This window comes from Penicillium psychrofluorescens, assembly GCF_964197705.1.
Source record: "Penicillium psychrofluorescens genome assembly, chromosome: 1".
In the NCBI taxonomy this organism is placed as follows: domain Eukaryota; kingdom Fungi; phylum Ascomycota; class Eurotiomycetes; order Eurotiales; family Aspergillaceae; genus Penicillium; species Penicillium psychrofluorescens.
The window spans coordinates 5,522,445-5,546,832 of NC_133439.1; the positions used below are offsets into that span (position 1 = coordinate 5,522,445).

At 51.4% G+C, this 24,388-nt stretch overlaps 11 protein-coding genes and 1 non-coding gene across 12 annotated transcripts; 5 read left to right on the forward strand and 7 right to left on the reverse strand.

Annotated features, from left to right (window-relative positions):
- Positions 1 to 33: 33 nt before the first annotated feature.
- Positions 34 to 1,098, reverse strand: PFLUO_LOCUS2099 (uncharacterized protein; the record flags this gene model as incomplete). Its single annotated transcript, XM_073779205.1, has 1 exon — positions 34 to 1,098. One exon carries the CDS (start codon positions 1,096 to 1,098, stop codon positions 34 to 36), a length of 1,065 nt encoding a protein of 354 aa, XP_073636183.1.
- A 281-nt stretch (positions 1,099 to 1,379) lies between these two features.
- Positions 1,380 to 2,753, reverse strand: PFLUO_LOCUS2100 (uncharacterized protein; the record flags this gene model as incomplete). The annotated part of the gene is made up of 3 exons (XM_073779206.1): positions 1,380 to 1,998; positions 2,052 to 2,561; positions 2,623 to 2,753. 3 exons carry the CDS (start codon positions 2,751 to 2,753, stop codon positions 1,380 to 1,382), a joined length of 1,260 nt encoding a protein of 419 aa, XP_073636184.1.
- Positions 2,754 to 3,282: 529 nt separating this feature from the next.
- Positions 3,283 to 4,154, forward strand: PFLUO_LOCUS2101 (uncharacterized protein; the record flags this gene model as incomplete). Its single annotated transcript, XM_073779207.1, has 3 exons — positions 3,283 to 3,889; positions 3,944 to 4,040; positions 4,088 to 4,154. The coding sequence occupies 3 exons, from the start codon at positions 3,283 to 3,285 to the stop codon at positions 4,152 to 4,154; spliced, it is 771 nt and encodes a 256-aa protein (XP_073636185.1).
- A 106-nt stretch (positions 4,155 to 4,260) lies between these two features.
- PFLUO_LOCUS2102 (uncharacterized protein) lies at positions 4,261 to 4,797 on the reverse strand (the record flags this gene model as incomplete). Its single annotated transcript, XM_073779208.1, has 1 exon — positions 4,261 to 4,797. The coding sequence occupies one exon, from the start codon at positions 4,795 to 4,797 to the stop codon at positions 4,261 to 4,263; it is 537 nt and encodes a 178-aa protein (XP_073636186.1).
- A 304-nt stretch (positions 4,798 to 5,101) lies between these two features.
- PFLUO_LOCUS2103 lies at positions 5,102 to 5,172 on the reverse strand. The gene has a single exon. It is a non-coding gene; the product is annotated as a tRNA-Gly (tRNA).
- Positions 5,173 to 6,386: 1,214 nt separating this feature from the next.
- On the forward strand, positions 6,387 to 7,799 carry PFLUO_LOCUS2104 (uncharacterized protein; the record flags this gene model as incomplete). Its single annotated transcript, XM_073779209.1, has 2 exons — positions 6,387 to 6,947; positions 7,008 to 7,799. The coding sequence occupies 2 exons, from the start codon at positions 6,387 to 6,389 to the stop codon at positions 7,797 to 7,799; spliced, it is 1,353 nt and encodes a 450-aa protein (XP_073636187.1).
- Positions 7,800 to 8,231: 432 nt separating this feature from the next.
- PFLUO_LOCUS2105 (C-14 sterol reductase) lies at positions 8,232 to 9,850 on the forward strand (the record flags this gene model as incomplete). Its single annotated transcript, XM_073779210.1, has 3 exons — positions 8,232 to 8,317; positions 8,374 to 8,678; positions 8,742 to 9,850. The coding sequence occupies 3 exons, from the start codon at positions 8,232 to 8,234 to the stop codon at positions 9,848 to 9,850; spliced, it is 1,500 nt and encodes a 499-aa protein (XP_073636188.1).
- A 492-nt stretch (positions 9,851 to 10,342) lies between these two features.
- On the reverse strand, positions 10,343 to 11,211 carry PFLUO_LOCUS2106 (uncharacterized protein; the record flags this gene model as incomplete). The annotated part of the gene is made up of 2 exons (XM_073779212.1): positions 10,343 to 10,669; positions 10,717 to 11,211. The coding sequence occupies 2 exons, from the start codon at positions 11,209 to 11,211 to the stop codon at positions 10,343 to 10,345; spliced, it is 822 nt and encodes a 273-aa protein (XP_073636189.1).
- Positions 11,212 to 14,429: 3,218 nt separating this feature from the next.
- PFLUO_LOCUS2107 (uncharacterized protein) lies at positions 14,430 to 14,769 on the forward strand (the record flags this gene model as incomplete). Its single annotated transcript, XM_073779213.1, has 2 exons — positions 14,430 to 14,672; positions 14,758 to 14,769. 2 exons carry the CDS (start codon positions 14,430 to 14,432, stop codon positions 14,767 to 14,769), a joined length of 255 nt encoding a protein of 84 aa, XP_073636190.1.
- A 534-nt stretch (positions 14,770 to 15,303) lies between these two features.
- PFLUO_LOCUS2108 (uncharacterized protein) lies at positions 15,304 to 17,403 on the reverse strand (the record flags this gene model as incomplete). Its single annotated transcript, XM_073779214.1, has 1 exon — positions 15,304 to 17,403. The coding sequence occupies one exon, from the start codon at positions 17,401 to 17,403 to the stop codon at positions 15,304 to 15,306; it is 2,100 nt and encodes a 699-aa protein (XP_073636191.1).
- Positions 17,404 to 18,916: 1,513 nt separating this feature from the next.
- Positions 18,917 to 19,939, reverse strand: PFLUO_LOCUS2109 (uncharacterized protein; the record flags this gene model as incomplete). Its single annotated transcript, XM_073779215.1, has 1 exon — positions 18,917 to 19,939. One exon carries the CDS (start codon positions 19,937 to 19,939, stop codon positions 18,917 to 18,919), a length of 1,023 nt encoding a protein of 340 aa, XP_073636192.1.
- Positions 19,940 to 21,859: 1,920 nt separating this feature from the next.
- PFLUO_LOCUS2110 (uncharacterized protein) lies at positions 21,860 to 23,053 on the forward strand (the record flags this gene model as incomplete). Its single annotated transcript, XM_073779216.1, has 1 exon — positions 21,860 to 23,053. The coding sequence occupies one exon, from the start codon at positions 21,860 to 21,862 to the stop codon at positions 23,051 to 23,053; it is 1,194 nt and encodes a 397-aa protein (XP_073636193.1).
- Positions 23,054 to 24,388: the final 1,335 nt, after the last annotated feature.

Below are 24,388 nucleotides of genomic sequence, written 5' to 3' on the forward strand. Positions count from 1 at the left end.
CAATTGACTTGCACCTGGCCTTCTCAGTCAGACTCAAGTAGCCGCCTGGTCCCCAATAATCGCCCTGCGAATTACCGACCCTAAAAGAGTCTGACTCGCCCGCAGCGCCAGATGATTTCGACTTTCACTCCTCGCCTCAGCATCCTCATCCCCCCGCTCGGCATTTACAACCAGCTTCATGCGCCCTTCGCTACCAAGCACAAAAGCCGCACAAGCAATCTTGGACAGGCGTACATGCTGTTTAGATGGCTGGTTGCCAATATTGGAGCCATCGAGATCGAGCTTCATAGCGAGATGCGTTTCCAGATAAGAAGTCAGATTGCCAATTAGCGGACTGCGCAGTTTCTGGCGCAGCGAGCGCCCCCGAGACGCGGTAGGTGGCTCATGCAGGAACCCGCCCAGCGAGGATCGTGACACGTTCACGTTGAGAGTTCGCAGCGCCGGCGCGACAAGCGGTGAGAATGATAGGGTCAGCTGTAGCTCCTTGATCACATCTTCAACGAGATCGGCGGAGCCGCTGGGGTGCGTCGCGCTGCCATCGCGCAGCACATCGATGTACATCTCGAGACCTGTACATAAAAAACTCGGTTGTAGGCGCAGGGATGAGCAGTATGTGTCGAAGTTTGAGGAGAGGAAGATGATGAATGTCTGGCGCAGCGCGGTGGGAAAGCGCGTCAAGAGCAGAGGGAGAGCCGTTTGCCCTTTCTGTTTTCTCTGGAATTGAGGCGATGTCTGCGTTTCTGCTAGCAGTGCTGCTTTGTAGGTGATGTTTTCATATTCCAGGGACACCAGAATCCCGGAGAACGAGGTGTTATCGTCGTCGTCATTGTTGAGCGCTCCCCACCCTGACAGCGACTGCCAATGGCATCCCATTAGCGCGCCCGTCTTGGACAACGCGTCGTCGTCTGCGGTGGTCGCACTGGCGTGGATTCCGGCGAGGACATCGCCGGTGAGATGGTCACGCAGGCGCGTCGCGTAAGTCTTCAAGGCGGCGGGGTTGTCGAGGAGCGTCTCACAGTCCTTGCCATGGTGGAGAGGCGAGAGTCGGTGGAGGGTCCAGGAAGTGTTGAGCAGCTGGCGCGGGTCGGCCTGCTCCATGGCGACTGGGAGTGATTATTGTCTATTCGGCGAGCATTGCCATCGTGAGTTGAAGAAGGTGGGTGTTCTGCAACTTGTTTATCGACGTGCAAACACAACAAACACGCATACATACTACAATATTGAAAGTATGCCCGGTTTTAAATATGGTTGGTTCAATAATACGGAAAGATAAATGGGATTCATTCATGCTAGACCCCGGGGAATAATAAAATTCAAGTCCAATACCAACGCCACCGCCCATGCTCCGAAAGAAAAGAAAGCGTCGGACGCAACCATACTCATGCCCGCCAACCCTCCTCAAAATGGCAATCTTGACACCCAAAGAGAATCGGAACACCATTCCAGACCCAGACATGCTCAACATCATGAGGAATCGCCTCCCTAGCAACCATCTCCGCATGAGCCGCATCGAACCAGATATCCCGCACGTTGCTATGCATGTGCTCATCCGACGCGTGTGCAAAGACCACGGAATTCATGTCATCCTTCTCGTGCTTCTTGATATCGCGATGGAAATTATACATAAAATCCTTGCGCTGCCTAAGCTGGTTGCCCCCATCACCGATCTCCGCGGAGAAGAATTCAAGGATTCGCACAAACGGCGCCAACGTGAGCAGGGAGCTAATCCAGGAATCGTCATGACCACCTTCGGAGGACATTGTGTAGCGGATGTATGAGACTAGCAACTGCATGCAGTGATGCGTCGCCACGAGCGTAGCTGTATCGGTAAACGGCGGAGCGCGGAGGATGCGGGTTTGTAAATCTCGGTACATGGATTGACGAACGCTTAGTGGGATGGGTACTGGGATTCGGCCGGCTTCGAAATCGAGCAGGAGCATGTTGGTGTGCTCACGTCTTGCCGAGGTGTACGATTCTAGGAAATAGAGCGTGTAGTACCTAACCGATATTAGTTGAAGCTCACTAAAGAAAAGAAAGACTGCTCTACTCACATGAGAGGTGTCAGGTTAAACGACACGCTGATTTTCCCTCGCCGGACAAGAGTATTGCGCTCATTCCGTGACGGGAACGAAGCGCGGACAAAGGCCGGTTCACACTGCACGAAGCGGTCCATGACGCGATCTGCGAGATAATAACACAGCCTAGAGCAGAGGTTCTGCCGCCGACGCAAGCCATACAAGTATTTGAAGGTGTAGAGGTGGCCGCCCTTGGCGCTCTTCGCAGGAGGGAACAGATCCGAAAGGAGCACAACATCATCTTCCGGGCTGCGCGTGTATGTTCGTTCCGAGTCAATGGGGGAGGGAAGGGTACCGTGACGACGAAGGCGCATGTACATGCGGACGATCGAGTGCTCGTGGACGAGGAGCTGCTCGTAAAAGGCCTTGCAGACCAGCTTCAGCTGCAGGAAGTCAGAGATGCCGCAGTAGGCGAATATCTGGATCTGGATCTCGACGGGGAGTTTCCATGGTGAGGCGGTCATAGGTGCCACAGTTTGTTCCAGACTGCAGGCACGTCAGTAAATTGCTTTTTACGAGGGTGCGCGAGCGGAACATTGAAGCTTACCCCAGCGACAAAGACGATCCGGGGATGTCTCCGGGGATGTCGCGGGCGAGGCCATCCTTAGTCACCTTCTTCGCTTTGATGGCCGCGCGCAATTGTCTGACGGAATTTACGAATTTGGCCAGGCCGGTCATCCTCAGCCCTGCAACCCATGGGGAGACGCCCTTCAAGGCTGAACCTGAAACCTGGAGTGACCTTCACTGACTGAGAGAATGCAGCTGACTAATCTCGAGGATCTTCGGGTCAACAACGGATACAAATGATAAAAATAGTACTAAGTATGTAGTGTGTCGAGTAGATAGATCTGTGTGCGACGATATTAGTGACACTGGGTCAGATGGCAGATCAAAAGGATGAATCGACATTATATTCAACTCCTGCATGGAGGATGGCAACCGCGAGCTATAGATTGACTTGACCTATGAAGAAAAACTAGATTTCCCGACATGGATTACTATGAGTATTCGTGTGTGTATTGGTTGACCTTGAACAAAATAAACTAACCTGAGCGAGCCCTCGATCTACCTCTGTATCTGAAAGTGCCCCAAAAGAAAAGTCCTAGTGCAACGACAGTTGGGAATTACGTCATTCTTGCCTTCCCTACCGTCAAACAACAGGAGACTAGATTCCCAACAGTGCACTTCTCATGCCCTTTTCCTCAATATGAGCAGCAGCAATATTCTCATTGTAGGCGCCACTCGAGGGCTGGGTGCCTCTCTAAAGGCGCTCTACGCCTCCAAACCATCCACTCATGTGTTTGGAACTACCCGCTCGGCCACTTCGGAAGAAAAGCCCAACTCGTCCGTCACCTGGCTGACGGGAATTGACATGTCTCAGCCGGACGTGGGCCACAAACTCATCACCCAGCTTGGATCAACCAAAGTCTCAACGGCCATCATCTCCGCGGGTTACTTCGGGCTTGAGACGTTTGATTCGCCGGACTGGGATAAGCAGGTGCGAATGTATACAACTTCCGCCGTTGGGCCCGTCTTCGTGGTACATCATCTAGTAAAAGCAGGCCTACTGGGAGAAGGGAGCAAGGTGATCTTGGTCAGCAGCGAGAGTGGCAGTATCACATTGCGTCATGAGGAAGAAGGGGGAGGAAATTTTGGACATCACGCTAGCAAGGCTGCGCTGAATATGGTGGGTAAGCTTCTCAGTCTGGATCTGAAGGAGCAGGGGATTGCCGTCGGTCTTGTGCATCCTGGATTCATGCGAACGGAGATGACCAAGGGTGTTGGATTCGACAAATACTGGGATGCGGGCGGTGGTGAGTATATCCTCCTTTTCTTTCTGGCTTGGGTTTAGCTCAATTCTCAAACAGCCGTGACCCCCGACGAGGCTGCTACCTCACTTTTGTCTTTCATTGAAAGCTTTGATCTCAGCAAGACTGGCGAGTTCTGGGCACCGAGAGGACCAGGGTAAGTGGTTGCTTTCCACTTTGAGTAAATGGTGCTGATTCTATCAGGGATATTGGAACAGCGGAAAAAGTTTTGGGCAAAAACTTGCCTACTCCTCTCCAGCTGCCATGGTAGAGAGATTTGCCGTCCTGACTTGAATCGTGCTGCTTCTATTCAACGCAGTTTATAGTTAATGCACACCTTATGTCACTACTATGTATACATGTCTCATTCCCCAAAATCATGACTGAGCATTAGGTCTCGCACACAGAAACGTCAACATTTTCCCCATATCTTCGCGCACTTCGTGGCCCACGACCTTCATACCAAAGATCCTTTGGTAAAAATCTTGCATGCGCTGGTCCCCAGTGACAAGCATAATCCGCCGCAGGCACGGCATGTTGGTCGGATGGAATACCTCAGCCACACACTCGATAAGCCAGCGGCCCAGTCCCCGGCCTTGGTGCTCGGGGAGAACGTAGACATCGGTCAGATACGCGAAAGTAGCGTTATCAGTAACCATGCGCGCGAGACCGATCTGTTGCTGTACACCGTTGGGGTCTGTATAATATGCGCCGAAGCATCGCGAGCCATAGAGCATCTGTCGCATAGCCTTTTCTGGGACTGGCTTTGCCCAGTATAGAAAGTCCCTCCCGAAGGCCTCGTTGACAGCTGCGACTGATAGAAGTGCTGGGTCAGTCGAGATAAAGAATCCGTCGTCAGCTTCGGTGCGTCTCCATGTTTGAGAGGCGATGGCTGGTATGTGTGAAGAAGACATGGTCTAGGAATAAGATGAGGATCGTTGTGAAGAATTGGGTAGAAGGTCTTAAGGATCAGCATCGGCACCCGCGATACTTAACTAATCTTCATAGATGACTCAGATGACAGGCTACAGTAATACGCACTTTTTATTATTGATGCCTCACTTTGTTCATGAATTAGGAGTGACTATGGCCAATGTTTGTTAAATCTGGTTTAGCCACACAGCACGTTCAGTTCCACCAAATTGTCTCTATGTTATCCAGTAATGGCTTTCTATTTTGGAGGAGGTGATGGTGAACAAAAAACAACTAAAAAAGTAGTGCATCATCCGTGAATCGAACACGGGCCTCGTCGATGGCAACGACGAATTCTACCACTAGACCAATGATGCTGTCCTTATCGTTCTTCTGATACAAGACTTGTAATTATCGCTTTATCTTTTATTTGATAGAATAGAATGGTTAGCATTCAGCTTTCACTCGACTGGATATGCTCGGTATCTTGGAAAGGAGATTACATATCCCATCGCCGCTTCCTATACTGTGAGGGTAAAAGATAGAATGTGAGTAATTGTAGGCATTTTGAAAAATATGAATGGGTGCCATTGTGAACATATATTTGAACTGTAGAATAGAGTACGGCCACTCGTGGCTCGGGACGTGATCATCAACCAACAATGCCAATATGATATCCAGACAGACGAGTCAATAAATGGATAGAAATTTCGTTGCAGCCAAGAGATGTACTAAATCAATAACCACGACTCTATTCGCTGCCGAATTCTTCTTAACTAAGTGGAGAAAGCTAACTGACTGTTTAATTTGGTTTAGTGGACCGCCGGGACCAGGGCCGAAACGTCGGTGCCAGGGCCGACAGGCACGCCGTTGCTTAGCACTTGCTGATTCGATACATCGGCGCAAACCATGCCCCACAGAGGGATACTCAGGGGGCGTGTATAATTATCTTATTCACATTGGTCCTGACGATGAGGGGAAATGTCACCTAATGGTTGCAGCCAGTCTTTCGCGACTAGCGCTAGTGGTGTCCATCGTGTTCCTTTCAATTCATCCTATTGGAGACGATGGATATATAAGTGAGAAGCTTTTCTCAGTGGGGTTGTTAATATGTTTCCTAATGGTTGCTGCCGATCTTTCGCGACTACTCCTTTGCGCTGATCGAGGCCATCGTGTTCCTTTCAATTCATCCTATTGGAGACGATGGATATATAAGCGAGAAGCATTTCTCAGTGGGGTTGTTAATATGTCTCCTAATGGTTGTCGCCGATCTTTCGCGACTACTCCTTTGCGCTAATCAATTCCACCGTGTTCCTCGAGTCCACCGTGTTCCTTCCAGTTCATCCCATTGGAAACGAATAGATATAAGCGAGAAGCACTTCCCAATGGGGTTATTAGTAAATCTCCTATCTAGATGTAACGTACAATTGTGGGTTCAGGCTAAAAAGAAACTCCGGCGATGGCACAGATCCCGTACCCGGTACTCAAATATAAAAGCGACATGGTATGCTCCTGATCAGCAAGGCCCCTTACCTGTGCAACAAGAGATTCTTCCCTGTTCAAGAGAATTGCGCCAGATAAACTGCCGAACATGCATCCCAGCACTCTTGTCGGGCTCTTGGCCTTCGCCGCCGCTGCGTCGGCCATTCCCTCCAGCCATCGCCAGGCTCATTCGTCTTCTTCCATTCGCAATTTGAAGTCCAAGATCAAGAATGTCGTTGTTCTTACCATGGAGAACCGCTCTCTGGACAACCTCTTGGGTGGTCAGAAGCACAAGGGCCTAGAGAACTCCATCAACAATGGCCCTTTCTGCAACCCATACAATGTGACCGATCCTTCCCAGGGACACCATTGCACTGCCCCGAGAGATTACAACTCAGTGTCCGATGACCCTAGCCACGCTGTCACTGGTAACACCATGGAGTTCTTCAGCGAGTGGACCCCCGACAATGCCTTGATTGCCTCGGGCAAGTTGGTCCCGAACAACAACGGCTTCATCCACGAGCAGATTCACAACTACGGCTCGTCTGCCAACAAAGCCAAGCTGGCTAAGGATGTCATGAACTACTACACCGAGGAGCAGGTCCCTGTTCTGACCTCGCTAGTCCAGAACTACCTGACCTTCAATCACTGGCACTCCGACGTCGCTGGGGTAAGTGAAACAAGGTCGTCCGATCATTTTTGGGCAATCAATTTACTGACTTATACATAGCCTACTGATCCTAACCGTTTCGCCATTGTTGCTGGCACTTCTGCCGGTCATGGTTCCAATGATGAAACCTTTGGGACGTATGCGTTTACCGAGCGCTCTGTCTTCCAGGCTGTGGATGAAACTAACCACACCTGGCTCAACTATTGGGACACGGATGGCGGAACTGGTCCTGAGAGCCACTGGTTCTCCTGGACTAAAGAAACCAACAACACTGGCAAGGTTGTGCCAATGGAGCAATTCTACACCGATGCTGGTAATGGAAATCTGCCCGAGTTCTCTTACCTGAACCCCTCATGCTGTGGGGTTGGTACCACCTCAATGCACGACAGCGGTCTGATCTCTGACGGCGAAGCCTTCATCAAGAAGGTCTATGACGCTCTCCGTAACAGCCCTCAGTGGGAGGAGTCTCTCTTCATTCTGACGTTCGATGAGACTGGTGGCTTCCATGACCATGTGCCTCCTCCCCTTGCTACGCGCCCCGACAACCTCACGTATACCGAGACAGCACCAAACGGGAAGAACTATACGTTGGATTTCAATCGTCTGGGCGGCCGTATCCCGACTCTCCTTATTTCTCCGTGGGTCAGCAAGGGATTTGTTGAGCAAAAGGGTACCAACCACCATGGAGAAACGATGTCCTACTCCGCCAGCTCCATCCTCCGCACTCTCGGTTACCTCTGGGACTTTGCACCATTCACTCCTCGTGTTGCAGACGCTGCCTCGTGGGAACATCTGATCCAGACTACCCCTCGCAAGGACACCCCCACTGTGCTTCCCAATCCTGCGGCATAATCGGATTCATCGGTCCGCTGACTGGAAGAGGCGCAATATTAACCCGTGTGGGCGGTAGAACAGAATGGTTCATTCTACAAAATGTGGGAGATGATCTACAGCCTCTTTACCCCAGAATTGGTGTTTCCGCCAAAGCGCATAGTGGTTCATTCAGATCTACCAGTCGCGAGATATCCAGAATCGAGCAATTAGATAGAAAACGCTAGCAAGAATTAAAAGCTAAGTCGGTGAACAACTGCATCGAGACGTACTGTATGTCCATACATATCCGGGCTTACATCAGCAGGGCTCTGATTGGCGCTGCGGAGCAGGGAGCACGGGATCCGGCGTCGTACGTTGCTGACCTTTACTATTGTTTCCCGCGCAACTCACCTCTTCCCCCTATAACTACCTCAGGCCTGATCGCGCAGATTCCTGCGCTTCAATTCAATTATGGCGCCCAAAAAAGATCAAAGTTCGAAGTCCAAATCCCCCGTTCAGCCTGTTCCCGAGAAGCGAGGCTATGAATTCGGAGGCCCGTATGTTTTGTTCTCCCCCGGAACGACCCCACGGATGGGTGCTGACCATGCGACAGGCTCGGCGCGTTTGGAATTATTTTCGGTCTACCCGTCCTGGTCTATGTCTTTTACTTCGTTTGTAATGATGTCTCTGGCTGTCCTGCACCGTCGCTCCTTCGCCCGTCCTCGCTGTCGCTCGATCGATTGAAACGCGAGGTCGGCTGGCCGAAGGAGGGAATTGTCGCGCTCTATGACACGCAGGTCACGCTATGGACGCTGAGCTATTATGCTTTGAGTCTGTTTCTGCAGGTCTTCCTGCCCGGACAAGAGGCGGAGGGCATTGTCTTGGCTGGTGGAGGTCGGCTCAAGTACAAGTTCAACGGTATGTGCACTTCTTCTGAATCTGCGGAGCTTCATTCTGATTTTCTTCCCCTCTTCTCCACAGCATTCCTTTCTGCGATCGTCGTTCTCTCTGGTCTGGCCGGCGGCACCTACATGTATGGCGCGGATTTTGTGGTGTGGACGTTCCTGTGGGACAACTACCTGCAGGTGATCACGGCAAATCTGATAATATCCTCGCTGGTCGCAATTTTCGTGTATGTGAGGAGCTTCTCCGTCCCCGCGCCGGGACAGCCCAACCCCACTCTGCGCGAATTGGCTCCCGGCGGCCACACCGGAAATCCCCTTTACGACTTCTTCATCGGGCGGGAGCTCAACCCACGTATTCGCCTCCCTATTCCCTTTGTCAGCGAGGCTTCCCGGACAATCGACATCAAGGTGTTTATGGAGATGAGACCAGGTTTGCTTGGATGGACCATCCTGAACCTCTCCAACGTTGCCCATCAGTACCGGACCTACGGGTACGTTACAGACTCCATTGTGCTGGTCACTATTTTCCAGGGCTTTTACATCCTGGATGCCTTGTACATGGAACCGGCCATCATGACCACAATGGACATTATCATGGATGGCTTTGGTTATATGCTTTCCTTTGGCGATGTGGTCTGGGTTCCGCACCTGTACTCTGTCCAGAGCCGGTATCTGTCCATCTTCCCCTATGAACTCGGCTGGACTGGCAGGGCGTTCGTGCTGGGTGTCGTCGCTGTCGGGTACTCGATTTTCCGTGGCGCCAACAACCAGAAGAATCGATTCCGCACCAATCCCGATGATCCCAATCTGAAGCACATCAAGTACATTGAGACTGCCAGTGGATCGAAGCTGATGACGTCCGGCTGGTGGGGCTTGGCGCGGCACATCAACTATCTGGGTGACTGGACCATGTCGTGGGCCTATTGTCTGCCGACCGGTGTTGCCGGCTATGTTATCATCGAGAGCATCAACCCGGGCACTGGAAGCCTTCAGAAGCAGGCCTTACAGACCCCCGAGGCCCGCGGCTGGGGTATGGTTCTGACATACTTCTACATGCTCTATTTTGCGATCTTGTTGATTCACCGGGAAAGACGTGACGAGGAAAAGTGCAAGAGGAAGTATGGCGCTGACTGGGATCGGTACACCTCCATGGTGCGCAGCCGGATCATTCCCGGAATTTACTAATACTGTACTATTACTATTGTGAAACATTAAAAGGTGCTTTTCCTCGGTTCAAACTTGGGCCTTGAACTATTTTTATTTCTGCTCGTCGGGGCCAGGTTTTCATTCTGTCGGCCTATGTCCTCCATGCCGTCCCAACACATTATGTACTTAGGTTACAGCTTAATTTGGCTACCTAACAACTTCCTTCTCTTCAAGATATGCATAATATTCTACCACCTCAATGGACCATTTATCGCGAGACAGGCGCTAGACCGCCTTATCGAAAATACCACAGCAGTTCAGAATAACATCGCGAAATTCACCCCTTCATAAAGCCGCATAGATCTTGCCGATATGCGAGCCAATTGATCGTTGAAGGTTTTCTCACCGGATACATAAGTCGGATGATCCACTAGACCCTGGTCCTGCCATCATTTTCTTGAGTACTTTATACACCGCCATCGCTTTGGTTGACTTAGTGCCGTAGTAATAATCAGTTGAGCCGATCTCTTCTTATTTCGCAGTGGGATAATCAGTATAATGGAAAGCATTATCCTCGAACGGCCCATAGAAGCGGCTACGATCATAGGATGCCAGCGAAAGCCTTTCCCCAAGCCTATACACCAGGTCCGGGTTGCTGATAAATAACCGGCCATACAAGAGAGCATCGTACTTGCCGGACTCCACAACTCCCCAAGAATTTGTGTCGTCCCAGCCACCAGCCGAGAAGAAAGGAGTATCTCCAAAGATATCACGGAATCGATCAAGGGTGACACCTTGCAGGCCCCAGCTTTGGAGGAACTTGTCTTTCTCTTCGACGCCAAAAATTTGCTCAAATCGCTGGAGCAGTCAGCAATAGACAAATAATGATAGAGACAAAAACATACCGGCTCGATAAAGCTGACATACGACAAGGTCGGGTGGTCCTTCTTCAGGCCCTCACACAAGTAAGTCCAGGTCTCAACCCGCTGTTCTCCACGAGCCTGGTTAAACAGACCAAATGGCGAGAGTCGAATCGAAAGGTTCTGTTCGCCGATAGTTTTAGCCAGCGCATCCATCAACTCAAACACAAATTGACAGCGTTTTTCAGGTGTGCCACCGTAACTATCTACGCGCTTGTTGACGTTAGAGCTAAGGAACTGCTCCGGGAGGTATCCATTGCCAGCATGGATTTCCACACCATCGAAACCAATTTCCATAGCTATCTGGGCACTGGTACAGTAATCACGGATGGTCTGCTTGATATGCTCTACGGACATTTCGATGGGCGGGTGGTTCGCGTATAGAACGGGCTTGGTGGAGCCCACAGGTGGGTGCGAGTAGCATTCGGTGGGAGAGTCCCAGACACTTGCCGAGGGACAGACTGCAGGTGAGCCTGTCATTTGTGGGATCGTGGCTCGGCCAGTGTGCCATAGTTGACAGTATATAACGCCTCCTTTGACATGCACTGCGTTCACGACCTTCTTCCAACCCTCGGCTTGCTCGGGGGTAAAAAGACCAGGTACTCCGGGCATACCATTGCTCTGGTAGAAATAAAATGTTAAAATAGAGTTCACTGATGAACAATAGCCAGAAAAAATAGAGGAGAAAAACAATGTTGTTTTGGGGAGGGAGCCCAAAGGGGAATACATACCTCCAGAGATGGCGGAACACCTTCCGAAATGATCAAACCTCCCTCGGTAGCACGCTGAGCATAATACTCTACAACAAGATCTCCAGGGATCCAAACACAATTGGGGTGCTCAGGAGTACTGATTGGGTTCATTGGCACTCCGCGATTGCGGGTCAATGGCGCATGAATTACGCGATGACGAAGAGTTATCGAGCCATTGGCGATGGTAAGAGGCTGGAAAAGAGCGGAGCGTTTCCCATGATGATCCTGGATTGTCATTGCGAAGGGTTGTGTAAAGGAATGAAAACGAGTAAGTTCAGAATCTGGGAAGATGCCTGGTTGAATTCTGACGAAGCCGTCAGTTCCTGGGTGCGATTAGGGCTCGGCCACAGCCGTCACAAGCCAAGGCCTAGGCAGCTATGTGCCAAGAAAGTGAAGACCGGTCCACTACGCTGATGCGATGGCGAGCATCCTCCAATTTATCCCGACTGCTAGGGTGGACCCTTAGCCAGTGGGGACCGTGATTATTCACAGAAATTACCAAAACCCTTTCCACGGAGCGACGGTGGTGTAATAAGGTCCGCGGTTGCGGACAGCAGCCGAGCGATCTAAATTCATTTAGCAAATTCAATGTGGATGATTGATCAACCAAAGGTTTAGTGCCATTTTCTGGTACTGGATATTTAAGCTTATTCTCCACCAGAGAAGACTGCCCATCCATCATTATTGGTACACAGCGTATTCCGCCAGGATAGATTCAAAGCTACAACACGGGATAGTAGGTTCGTAAAAAGCCGATGAGGGGCTTCATTTATGTCCAAATGTCCTCCCGGCTCTTCTGAGTCCTATGGGTTCAAATCGAACAATCCCGAATTGTGCCACAAGCCATCCAATCCGCTGTCAAAGCCCGTAGACCAGCTGCACCAATAAATAGCCACGTAAACATACAAGTTTCGAAAAAATGATGGCTACCGAGAGAATAGTTTTCCCTTGATAGAAAATGAGGATCCTGGCTTGCGAGCTGAGGTGTAAGGATGTTCGTCCACGACAGAAATGCGGATTTCCAGAATCATGGGATACTGCGGAGCCTGTCCATACTCTTCGAAGTTTAATATACTGAAACAATAGTGAGCCGTAACGTGGAGGTGATTCAGCATTTTCTCCTTTTAGGATCCTCTAGCGCGTCCAAGCCCCAGCTCTCATCCCCCGCATTGGATATCCAGCCTTTGAGAATTTGTTTAGTATCCCATATAGCTTGCTGCCGGACTCGCAGCGGATCGGCCAAGTCGCTTCCAGCGCGTTTGACATCCCGATATGTCATAACTTCATCGGTACATCGTTGCATAAATGAGAGGTTCGGCAAACCAACCCCTTTTGACAATCCAGGAGATGGCTCCTGTTCTAGCAAATCATCTTGGCAACTATGAGAGGCTGGCCACTGAACAATCTCTCGGACAAGAGCCCAAATCTCGGCTCGGGACAGACATGATGCTCCGCGTGGAAGCGGCGTGGTTGCCTTGTTCCCTTGTTTCACTCCGTTGATAATGGTCTCATATAGACCTGTCTTTGACCGGCACAAGGTTGGCAATGTTTTGATACCGGTGCCGAGAATGGTGGCGCATGGATGAGAGTATGATGGCGCAGATGTCCATATTGCGCACGTGTTACTCGGTTTGCATTTCTTGGAAATTGCGGTATTCTCTTCGTCTGTCATTCTTGATTTCGGTTTTGCAAAACGCCACAATACATTGATCTCTTCTTCTGGCACTGAAAGAACCTCGAATGGACGAAATTGATACAGCGCAGTAACCGAACCAGGAGTCTCGGGCCATGTTCGTCCCACGAGAGCCTGCATTCGACCGGTTTCTCCGAAGGATCTGTCGCAGGCAACCCGACTAATCTCGTCTTCAGGTAGTATAAGCCCAGCAAGATAGGCATTTTCGGTAGGCGCGACGAGTGTACTAGTCTCCCAGGAGAGCAGTGATGATACCTGTCGAAGTGCGAGTTTATCAGAGCAAGATTTGCTCCTTGTGGACTCAGCGTCCATGCGGGAAGGCTTTCGACGGACCACACCGAGGAGAGAGAAATGTGCTCGGCCGTCAAGAAGGCCATCTCCTATCTCTGGATCTGGCCGGCGAACCTCCCACGGCGTTGCGTCTTCTTGGGCCGCCATGCAGAGCTCCATGCTTGCGTCGCCGCATGGTGCACATGTGCAGTACATGTACACCCTGACATCAGGCTGAATCTCAAACGGAGGCCATGTAATGTCGTGTTCAGGTGCATCATTTGCCCTTCTTCGAATGAATGGAGAGCCCGGCATCGTCATATTGGCATTTGGAGCATACTTCAATGTCTCATGTTCTTCTTGAACCAAGACACTGCGGCATTCCGTCAGGAGCCAGTAGTTGAAAGCCCGTAGGGCCAATATTTCTGCATGGAAATCATGCAGTACGAGACCCCGACACTTGGGGATGAGAGATGCTGGCAAGCACTTGGCTCCGCTCCTGAAAAGATTGTCAGTTTTTCCTCTTGGAGGTTCAGAGCGAGACCTACGTGACGGCAATGCAAGTTAATGTCTCGGCAGGCGTATTTGCTCCTTTGGTATCATATTATTATCCAATCCTGAGACAAAAAAGGGAAATATTTACACACCCTTAACGGCCACAATGCCCGTCATTGGGATCCACTCTCGAGATCCATCGGGGAAGATGGTGGGCTTGCTGCGTTTGGGTAGTGCATCGAAGTGAGCATGGACCAGTGAAGCTATGCGGGATGGTAGAGAGGATAGAGACGAATGGCCAGACATTGAAATCTTGAGGTATTGAGGTATGAAATGAGGCCCATTGGGGTCTGCCCGAAAATATTGTATCGGACCACGTGATCAAGAGTCCCGTCGCAACTTCACCCAAACCCTTCCTTCCGTTCCTTTCTTTTTCTTTCCCATCAGCAACACCTACGCTTTCGCTTTTTCCTCTTCACATTCCCGCAATGGCCGATAAACTTCGCACTCTCCAGAACCTCGAGGCTCTGCAGGCCCGTCATGTTGGTACTGGCCACGCCGACACCACCAAGTACGAATGGACGTCCAACATCCTCCGCGACAGTTACTCGTCGTATGTCGGCCACCCACCGCTGCTCTCCTACATGGCCGTCGGCATGGGCGAGCCTAAGGAGAAGGTTCGCGCAATGATGTTGGAGAAGATGGTTCGAGGGGCTGGGAATCCTCCTGTGGTATGTGTCTCGGTGCCCGATAGCCGTGGAGGGCTTGACTACTGGTGACTGCGGGTGGCTGACGATTTTCTTGCTTATTTTATAGACACAAGATTAATTCGCTTCGCGTACGGATTCTTTCTCAACACTCCCACTTTCTTTCATAGAGGACTTGCAACTCCGTTTGATCCTAGCAAGTCTTTTCTATTCGCTCGATACAACAGAGCACCTCTGTTCCGACAATGGTCCTCTGAGATCAGCCAATTACGGGATAACACACCACGCTTCCCAAGGGTTGTTCCGACACGTTTTTCCTGCGAGACGTGCTAGGCTGGAAGAGATATTTGCCCAAACTACTCGATATGATACCCACACGACACCGGAAGCGGAGATGTGTCGCGCTAGCGAGGGGGGCGCTAGCGGGGCGGAGCCAGCGAATGTTATTTGTAGCTATGTATGTGCAATGATAATGTTGGCAATCTGCACGATATGTCGATTGAAGTTCATAGGTGCCTACCGCACCTGGTTGTATAGACAGCAGAAACTGCTTGAACCATATCCATGGCTTGTTAAATCAGCCCATTGACTATGTATTGGGAACGTATTCACATGTATGTACTGCGAACATTGTATCATCGACTTTAAAACCAGACTATGAAGCACTCGTTCCCTTGCTTTCCTCCGCAGCAGTCAGCTTCGTATTCTCAGCCTGCAACGACGCAACCAAATCCACCCATTTCTTGCGCTCATCGCGCAGTTTTGCGACCTCTTTGTGCAAATCCTCCACCTCACGCCGGAGGGTCTCAGTCTCTGACCGAGATTTGCTCTTTTCAGAACGTTCAGTTTCCTTCCGGCGGCGCGCTTCGATTTTAGTTGCGATTTTGAGCTGACTGGCTTCAATCTTGCCAATCTGCTTCAGCAGTTTGGCTTCCTCATTGGAAAGCTGTGTTGCTGCCTTCTGCATATGCGCCGGCGTTTCTGGCGTCTGGTCCCGTTTGGGCGTCTGTGTGGATGACTGGCCGTCGCTGTTGCTCCTTCCGCGCTGACTATGGGAACTAGCGGGCGTTGAAGAGCGCTTCTCGGCAGCTTGTTTGATTACCGCGCTGCTGTCACTATCCATCCCGTTGTTGAGGACCTTGCTCGGTAGTGCAGATGAGAGGCTGTGCTGGGGCGGGATATTCATCTTGTCGAGCTCGGAACGCACGGTGTCGAGCTTAGCCTGGACCTCGCGTTTGCGAAGTGCCAACTTCGCTAATTCCTTTTCGTTGTGCGTGGGTTTGCTGGTCGTGCTTGCCTGTATTATTTCTGCGGGAGAGTGCTGCGCTATCTCTTCGGCTGTGGGCGCGGCCACTCCAGAGGATTGGGAGGCATGGTCTGGCTCGACCTGTGACTCGGTGTTGTTTACTGGATCTGTGGGGGAATGTAGGTTGGAAGGACTCTGGGAGACCTGCACCGCCTCGGGGAGATGCTGCGGTGATTCCTGGTGATGTGGGATGTAATCCAACACCGCTTGTGGTGCAAATCGCTCCACACCGCTGTTGATAAGGCTTCCGATGCTGGCAATGAGGCCGTGGTGCACATCCTGGATGTCTGTGTCGGTCGATTCGGTGTCCGAATCTTCGTCCTCACTAGATTCCTGTTCGTCGGTTTCCCCTGTTTTAGAGACTCGATTTGAGGACTGCAAAGAACTGGCCTGTGAGCGAGCCTTCTTCTGTGGTTTGTCTTCTTGGACAGCCCAATTGACAAACTTGGCGGCATCTGCTTCCACGCTTCTCGGTGTGCCCTTGTCCACCATCCAGCGTGGAATATTGCCTCCTGGGTCACTCCTAGTCACCATTATCCACTCGACTGGATTCGATTCAGCGTCCTCATTTTCGAGACTAGGGTCTGTTGATAGATCCGGATGTTGTGAATTAGAAGTAGCGCCCCCTGTGCCTTTTGGCGTGTTGCTTTCACTGCTCGTCTTGTCCACGGGAATCTCGCGGATTAGTTCCACAGACTCGTATTCGCCCCGGGTATAACCATTTTTATGCGGTACATCCGGATGCTCACACGGCTTGGAGATCATCATCCAGCTTCGGCCAGGCTGCTTCGTCCCGCCAACCTTCAATCCAACGTCCGACGTGATTACCAGCGCCACAAAGTCGCGCGGTGCCGTGGGTTTTGGAAACTGTGCAGAGACATGATAGACTGTGACTGTTCCCAGTGTAGAACCATCCTCATCGGTGACCTCGATGATCTCGACTTTGTTCTCAGCGCCGATGCCCCGAATACACTTGTCCGGCGTCTCGCCCTTGGACATCTTTTCTTGGTTTACCTTTAGTGTCTCGTCAAACTCCGTCGAGAGCTTGTCCCGCCACCGTACAAATGGAAGTCCCTCGTGCACACTGCGCCTCCCGAACCAATGTCCACCACCGTCACCGCCGGCCAGCTTATACACATGCACCCCAAGTGGATTGTCCTTTGGTCCACCCATCTTGATCGGCTTTCCCCATTGCTTTTGGAGTGTGGTGATCTCTGGATCTGTTTCGGCTATCCGTGCAGAGGAAGGGACCACATGCGGGGTGTCTGGCTGTCCGCCGTTGTGAGCATCGTGATTCTCATAAGGCGGAGGATCCGGAAGCGACTCGGCGATTAATCGGCTCTTCTTGAACATATCACGGACATATTCGCGGAGCCCGTTCGGCGATTGCGGGACCGCGTCCCATGTAGTCGGCTGTAGACACGAGAGGGCGTCGTGGAGGTCGGCCATGAAGAAGTTTTGCGATTAAGGCCTTGGAATGGACAGGGAATGTGAACAGATACAACACTTGATTTGCATGGATGAATATGTACCGCTGCGGAATTCTAGTTAGGTCCAAGGTTGAAACTACCCCGTGGGCGATTATGACGATGGAATCCGGCTCCTTGGCGCTCGGTGATTGACGTCATGGTCGGCACGTACCATCTATACAACCGGGTTGGACTACAATTCAATACACGAAAACAGGGTCGGGCTTGTATGTATGCATCTTTCATAACTAGGCTAAAAAGAAGACATACAGAGAGATTGGATACATGTTGTACTGACAGGAAATAAACAGGAGGACAGAATGGAAGCGCGAGGGACACAGACCCATCGACGGCAGAAAAAAAAGAGATTCAAAAGAATGTAAGGATCCAAGCATCCGTTTCTCGGTGTCGGGGAGACAAAAAAAAACATAAAAACAACCCTTCCAACCTGTGGAAGAGTTCCCGACAAACCGAGCTTGTCCAGGGCCAACCTGGACTCTAGGGGATGAGCCTAACATGCCACCTACAGCCATATTCCGACGAGATCGTAGCGAAGTGGGATGAACGCTCCTCACTCGTAACACTCGTTGCAAACCGAGGCAGGATTTGACGAAAACACCCGGGTCACAGACCCATCGAGGGGGTTGTTATTCCTCAGCATCCCACCCCTTCATGCGGCTGGCCTCCGCCACAGGCGGGTTAACGGCTCAGACTGACGAGGCCCGTTAGTTAAGGCGTGTTCTCATCCAAGTTGCAGGATCATTCATCTTCATAGACCATAGACGACTCGAAAAAGTAGCACGGTCCATCCAGACATTCCAGATGTCAGATGGGAACCACACCGTCGTGTAGATAGACCCTCAATATCTCTCCCCAATATCCAGGGGGAGGAGAATTGCCAGTCTGGTATCCTGTACCAGAAGGATGATCCTCGATGGAGGGAAGAGAAAGGGTGACAAGTGCCGGAACCCAGTTCAGCGACTTGTTCCTTCTGTTCCCGTCTCTGTCGAACCACGACTCCAAGAAAGGAACGCATAATGTTGGACATTCCACATCCAAATTCATATCCCATGCCGCGAGGCTGACCGGGTCTTCATGAGATATATGCGCGAAAGAAAAAACAAAGACAAAGAGACAGAGAATAGGAGACAAAGCCGACCTGCCGCTTCTTGATGCAAGAAATGAAAAAGTAAAGCAAAATCAAACGCTGACGCTGGCTGAAAAGAAAAAGACGATAAAAGAAATAAAAAGGAAGCAGATGCCGTCTCGGAAATTATTTCTGGGTATAAATGCAAATCGCGGGATGGAGTATCACGGATGCACAGAGTCAAAATCAAGTAACGCCGTCAAGTAAATGCCAATGGTTCGAGATGCCGCAATGCCGGAAAGCGGGCGCGTGGAGAGAGAGAGAGAGAGAGAGAGAGAGAGAGAGAGAGGACAAGCTGCGAGGCACATCGAGATCACGGAGGAGTCGGACTGCGTAGAGCGGTGCGTTACATGATCACGCCGTAGGGCAGGGCGCATTCCTGGTATTGGTTCCAGCCGAAGCCGAAACCCATGTTCGCTGCGGTGGCGCAGGGCTGCACCAGCATGCTGGGGAGTGGAAGCGTCGCGAGCGCGGCGGATGTAGCTGCCATGCTGTCGAAGGGGGCGTAGGAGGTGGTGAAAGGTTGACTGTAGGACGGGGTCGGCGAAGGCAGCTGGGCATCACTGAAACTGATACTGGCCCACAGATTCGCATTAGAATCATCGCTGGCCGGGGTTGGGCTGGGCGGCAGTACTTTCCACGACTCGGCGGGCTGGGACATTGCGCTCGGCCACCAGGTTTCGGGACCGCTCGAGCTGGGCAGGAGAGGCACCGGGCGCATGACATCCACCACCGGTGGCGGAGGAGGAAGCAGCGGTACAAACAAACTGCTGATCGCCGCCTTGGCCTCCTCGCTGCGGCCACACAGTAGCTCCCCGGCGCCGTCCTCCTCCAGGCCTTCCAGCGCCTCGGCGTTGGCGCGATACACGAACCTGTTGGCGGCCTGCACGAACTCCTCTTGCAGTTTCTTCAGCTGCGCCTGCTTGCCTGACCAGTCCCACGTCTTGGCGACGACGTCGACCGAGTAGATATCTTTGTGATAATCCACTAGGGCCTCGATCGTCTCCGGCGTCAATTTGAATGCTACTTCATTCCGCGAAACCATGTCGACATGTACCACATAGGCTTCGATGTGGATCATCTGGAAGTTGAAGAGCCCTTCGACTAGTGGGTTCTCATCTCTGCGCAGCTCCGTCTCGGGGGCTTTGGAAAACATCATGGAACATAATGTCCAGATGGCGTTGGTTGACGATAGCGTCTCGGTCAGGCATCGGGTGTGCTGCGTGACGTTGTTCAGGGGGCGTTTGACTCGGTTGACTCGTTTCAAGGTTGCTGTCAGCCATGGCACGACCTTCCGGTTCAGCACGACATTGGGCGACGACCGCGGCGCAAATGCGGCGGCCGACGAGGGCAGTAAGACTGTAGGCATTATGACTCTGTGCAATAGGTGACACGACCAGCGTCTGCAGATATATAAAAGAATGAAGAATGTAGAAAGCAAATCATAAAAGGCGACATTCGCCCACACGGTGATCCAGGTTGTCGTTGTTGGAAGAATTAGAGATGTCGCATCACTCTTGGTATAGTCAGTTGTTGTTGGGGGGATCGCAGTGGCGGGGGATTTCTATTAATGTGCGGGCGAATGCGCGGTAGAAAGAAGAGAATAAAGAGAAAAGAAAAAGGAAACTGTCAATAAGGAGAGGACATGAAGTTCATGGATAAGGAAAAGGTGAAAGAAGGACGAAACCAAGAATAATAAGAATCCCAGGGCGGATGCCTAGGATCTCCCCACTTCGAGTTTTCTCTCCCTACAATAATAGCCCACGGCATTAAGACTTTCGTATCATGCAGGCCGATGGAGTCCTTCCATTTCTGAAGTGTACCCGGCGTACGGTACAAGTAAGTAATGGCCACTCTCGGACTCCCCGATCTGCACCTTTGCGGCCTCGCCACTCCCCGAGCGGGTGTTGAAACAAGGAATTCTACACCCGTTTCATCCGAATTTCGCAACCGTCTCCCGGTCTCACCTGGGACCGCGCGTTGTGCATCCATTTGGCCAGGACCGTCGGCGTCTGCAGAACCAAACTTGCTCAGCCCCAATGATCCGCACTCCTGGCTGCATCGCAAAAGGAGTCGCCCTCAGCTGGCATCTCCGATCCGACGAGTCGATCCCACTGGGCGGGATGCTGCACCCCAGTGTTCTACCGTCATGTACAATGCCCGAAAAGGGAAAGCCTGTACGGTCCAGATCGCAGACATCCCGGTCTCGCAGATCGCCTCGTGTGCACTCCGAGTAAGCCGTGACGGAGAGTTAACTAGCCCTGCACAGTACACAAACGTGCATTTCCACCACCACAACGTTCTCGAAAGAAACTCGCAAAAAGAAAAGAAAAATTACAGGAGAACATGTCTTTCCGACGTATCAACTGCCGCTAAGGACTCGACCTCAGCTGATGGAGGGTCAAGCAGACGTGGGGCACCGTTGGTCTTGGGCCGCTTCAGCCATCGGATTCGCTGACGGCAACCGAGTCCGGCCGACGCACTAAAGCTGAACAATCCCTGCTACGATCTGCGATTGGGCTGAAGGGCGAACGCACCGTCATCTACCAGATTTTCCCCCGGCGCCACCGTCATTACTTACATACAGAATACTGTACAGGGTTCTTTTGTGGCTCTCCACGGGCTCTTTTGTCATGCAGACGAGTTCGGTCACATGGTCGGCGCAAGGGGTTAGTTCGGGAGTGTGTCGAAGAAGATAGGCGCGCCAGATGGATGGTCATGAAGGAATAGCAAAACCGGCGACCGGCTATTGTCGGGGGGATACAACCTGGTCTGATCTCTTAGCCACACTGCACTTCATCCTTCGTGGCTCCATCCAGACTGCGCCACGTTATTTTGCCACACGGTGGCTGTGATTGTCGATCCGCCTGGCACGGTTCGTTGGACTGTTTTCACGGTGCTTCCGAGATGAGGAGATAACAGCAGAGCCAGCCGTCATGCAGGCCAAAGGATTCGAAAAAATTCCATTCCGGAAACCAAGTGACCAGAATAGAAATGAGCATACACTCGGCTCGGATCCGAGACCACCTGCCACGACTCAACCAAACCAACAAGATATTCTCATTCCAACAAGATATTCTCATTCCAGATATGAACAATATCCATGATGATAGTACAGTTATCGAGAGGAACCATGGCACCTTCGGTATGGCCTGTGCCCGTTGCACCAACCCAATTTGGACCAGGCACAGTAGCCCCGCTTCATGAGTCACCCCGGTCCGAGAAATAGATATTCGAAGCTGTCAGCAACTTTGTCTCAACAGTCCTTTGTATATTCGAAACAAGCAGGATGGCCTTGACGACATCACAGTCGAGTTCGCCCCGAGGACGCTTTCGAGATGTCGTTCCGGGTGCGAACCTTGGTAAATGGAAAACTGGCCCCAAGAATGGCATCACAGACGTGGAGGGTGTGATGGTCCAAACCACGACCATCCGAGATGGCGCATCCATCAACACAGGCCTCACAGCAATTGTGCCGCGAAAAGACTGGTTCCGCCAAGCTTGCACTGCGGGTATCTTCCGTTTCAATGGCTCGGGTGAGATGACTGGCACCCATTGGATTGAAGAAACAGGTCTCCTGCACTCACCCATCCTTCTCACCAACAGCTTTTCTGTTGGTGCCTGCTACACCGGAATCTACAAATATGCCATTCAACATTACGGACAGGGGGAGTCCGGAGTAGACTGGTTTCTACTCCCTGTGGTCACAGAGACATTCGATGGCCACCTCAATGATGTTAGCAAGTTTGCCGTGACACCAGACCATGTGGTTCACAGTTTGACAGAAGCCTCGAGTGACCCAGTCCCGGAAGGCAATGTTGGCGGCGGCACGGGCATGCTGTGTCAAGGGTTCAAGGGGGGGACAGGAACAAGCAGCCGAGTAGTCCCCGGCCTCGACGGTAAATCATACACCATCGGAGCTCTCGTGCAGGCCAACTACGGGCGAATGGGAGACTTTCATATGTGCGGAATCCCAGTTGGGCGGATCCTTGCAGCAGAAGCAGAGAAAGATGCGGCTTCGGCAGCAAGAAAAGCCGAGTATGACGCTGCCAAAGATAAAAAGGACGGTTCAATCATTATCATCCTGGCGACCGATGCCCCGCTCCATCCCACCCAACTTCAACGTCTCGCGAAGCGAGCCACAGTCGGACTTGCTCGCGTGGGCGGTTATGGCCATAACCCATCCGGAGACATCTTTCTTGCCTTCTCGACAGGCAATTCAATTCCAGTCCAAACCGACAAGGGCCAGGTCGATCGTTTCAAACCTAGGGAGTTGGACATGCGCTTCATTGACGACCAGTCGATCAATGGGTTGATTGAAGCGGCTGCAGATGCCACAGAGGAAGCCATCTATAATGCCCTTTGCATGGCAGAGACAATGACGGGAAACCAAAATCACACTGTCGAGGCTCTGCCCTTACAGAGAGTGGCGGAAATCATGTCAAAGTTCCAAGAGACAGAGAGTGCTTGTTTGGGGAAGTAGTGCAGATGAAAGTAAATCACAGTCCAAGGTTAGCAAATCGAAGATTTGAAAAGCGTTTGGCATGCAGATGTCCGTCTCGCGTCTCAAGCTTGTATGATATTTGTCAACAGATAATTCTGTTGCAGATTATCAATTCAGTAGTCTTCTTGGTCTGGGGATGTTGGAACCACAGGACCATGTACTTGCTAGACAGGCTTTGGCGAACATATCATTTTGCTGCCTCCGTAGCACATCATTTATACCCTAGAAGGGATGATCGAGCTATTCAATTTGATCACCGTTAGCACTAGGAACAATCAAGTGAGTGGAGTTGATCACCCTTTTAACGCATCTCAACTCACCTTTTTCCTTTGGCAAATAAAGTCAATAAACACATCAACAAACTCGACCCATATTCAATGGGACTAGTCAAAATCCAGAAACACAAATAGAACATTTGGGCGTGTATATCAATGTCGTGAATTGATATCTTCCTTGACATTGAATACTGAGTCGGTAAAGAGAATCTCGACAACGGCACCTACACGCCCGATGAATTAGCAAGATCTAAGGAGTACGATCTTCGATGCAAATTGCCGCCTGCGATGGCACTGTGGTGGGGAACAGCTGTAAGTGCATTTAAGCCAATCGATCAAGCAGTGAATGATATCTGGTCCTGGCGTTGATTTAGAGCATCAACAGCCCAATATTAAATCCAATGATCTTCGTTTAGCATGCTTGTGGCGTTAGTGTTATTCGAAGAGCTACGGAGTACAAAGCAATAGCACTACTCATGGCAGGTGCAGACCCACAGATCATCTGCAAAAATTTGAGTCGGAGGGCCGGCCGTCTTCACTTACCGAGACAAGGATCGACAGGGCACGCCAGGCGCAGTCCACGGAGCTCGCGTCCACCTTTGTGTTGCCCAAAGTGGGATGGAAAATGGAGCCTCAAAGCTTTCATGCCTCGCATTGGATTGCCCTGCGACCGTTCGCTAGGAATTTGGATATTTGTCGCTGTCATAGAGTAGCATCGCGAGCGGGCTGTACCTGGCCCCACGCACCGGGGCAAAGGATGCAACGAGGTTAAGCGATTGTTACACACGTGTTATTCTCATCATCGCATCCACATGCAAGCACCCGCAGTTCAACCGATCGATTACACATCTGAAGGAAGTCCTTATGACGTGAAAAATGCGCTAATGTAAAGACTACATCTCACGGGGCAAGATGTTGATCATTTCTTGGACCAACATCAGGATACGGACAGGGATTAGAGACCCCGCGAAGGATCCACCAGCCTTTCCCCCACCACCATAATACGAAAAAGGCATCCCGTCACAAGTCATCCCTCACG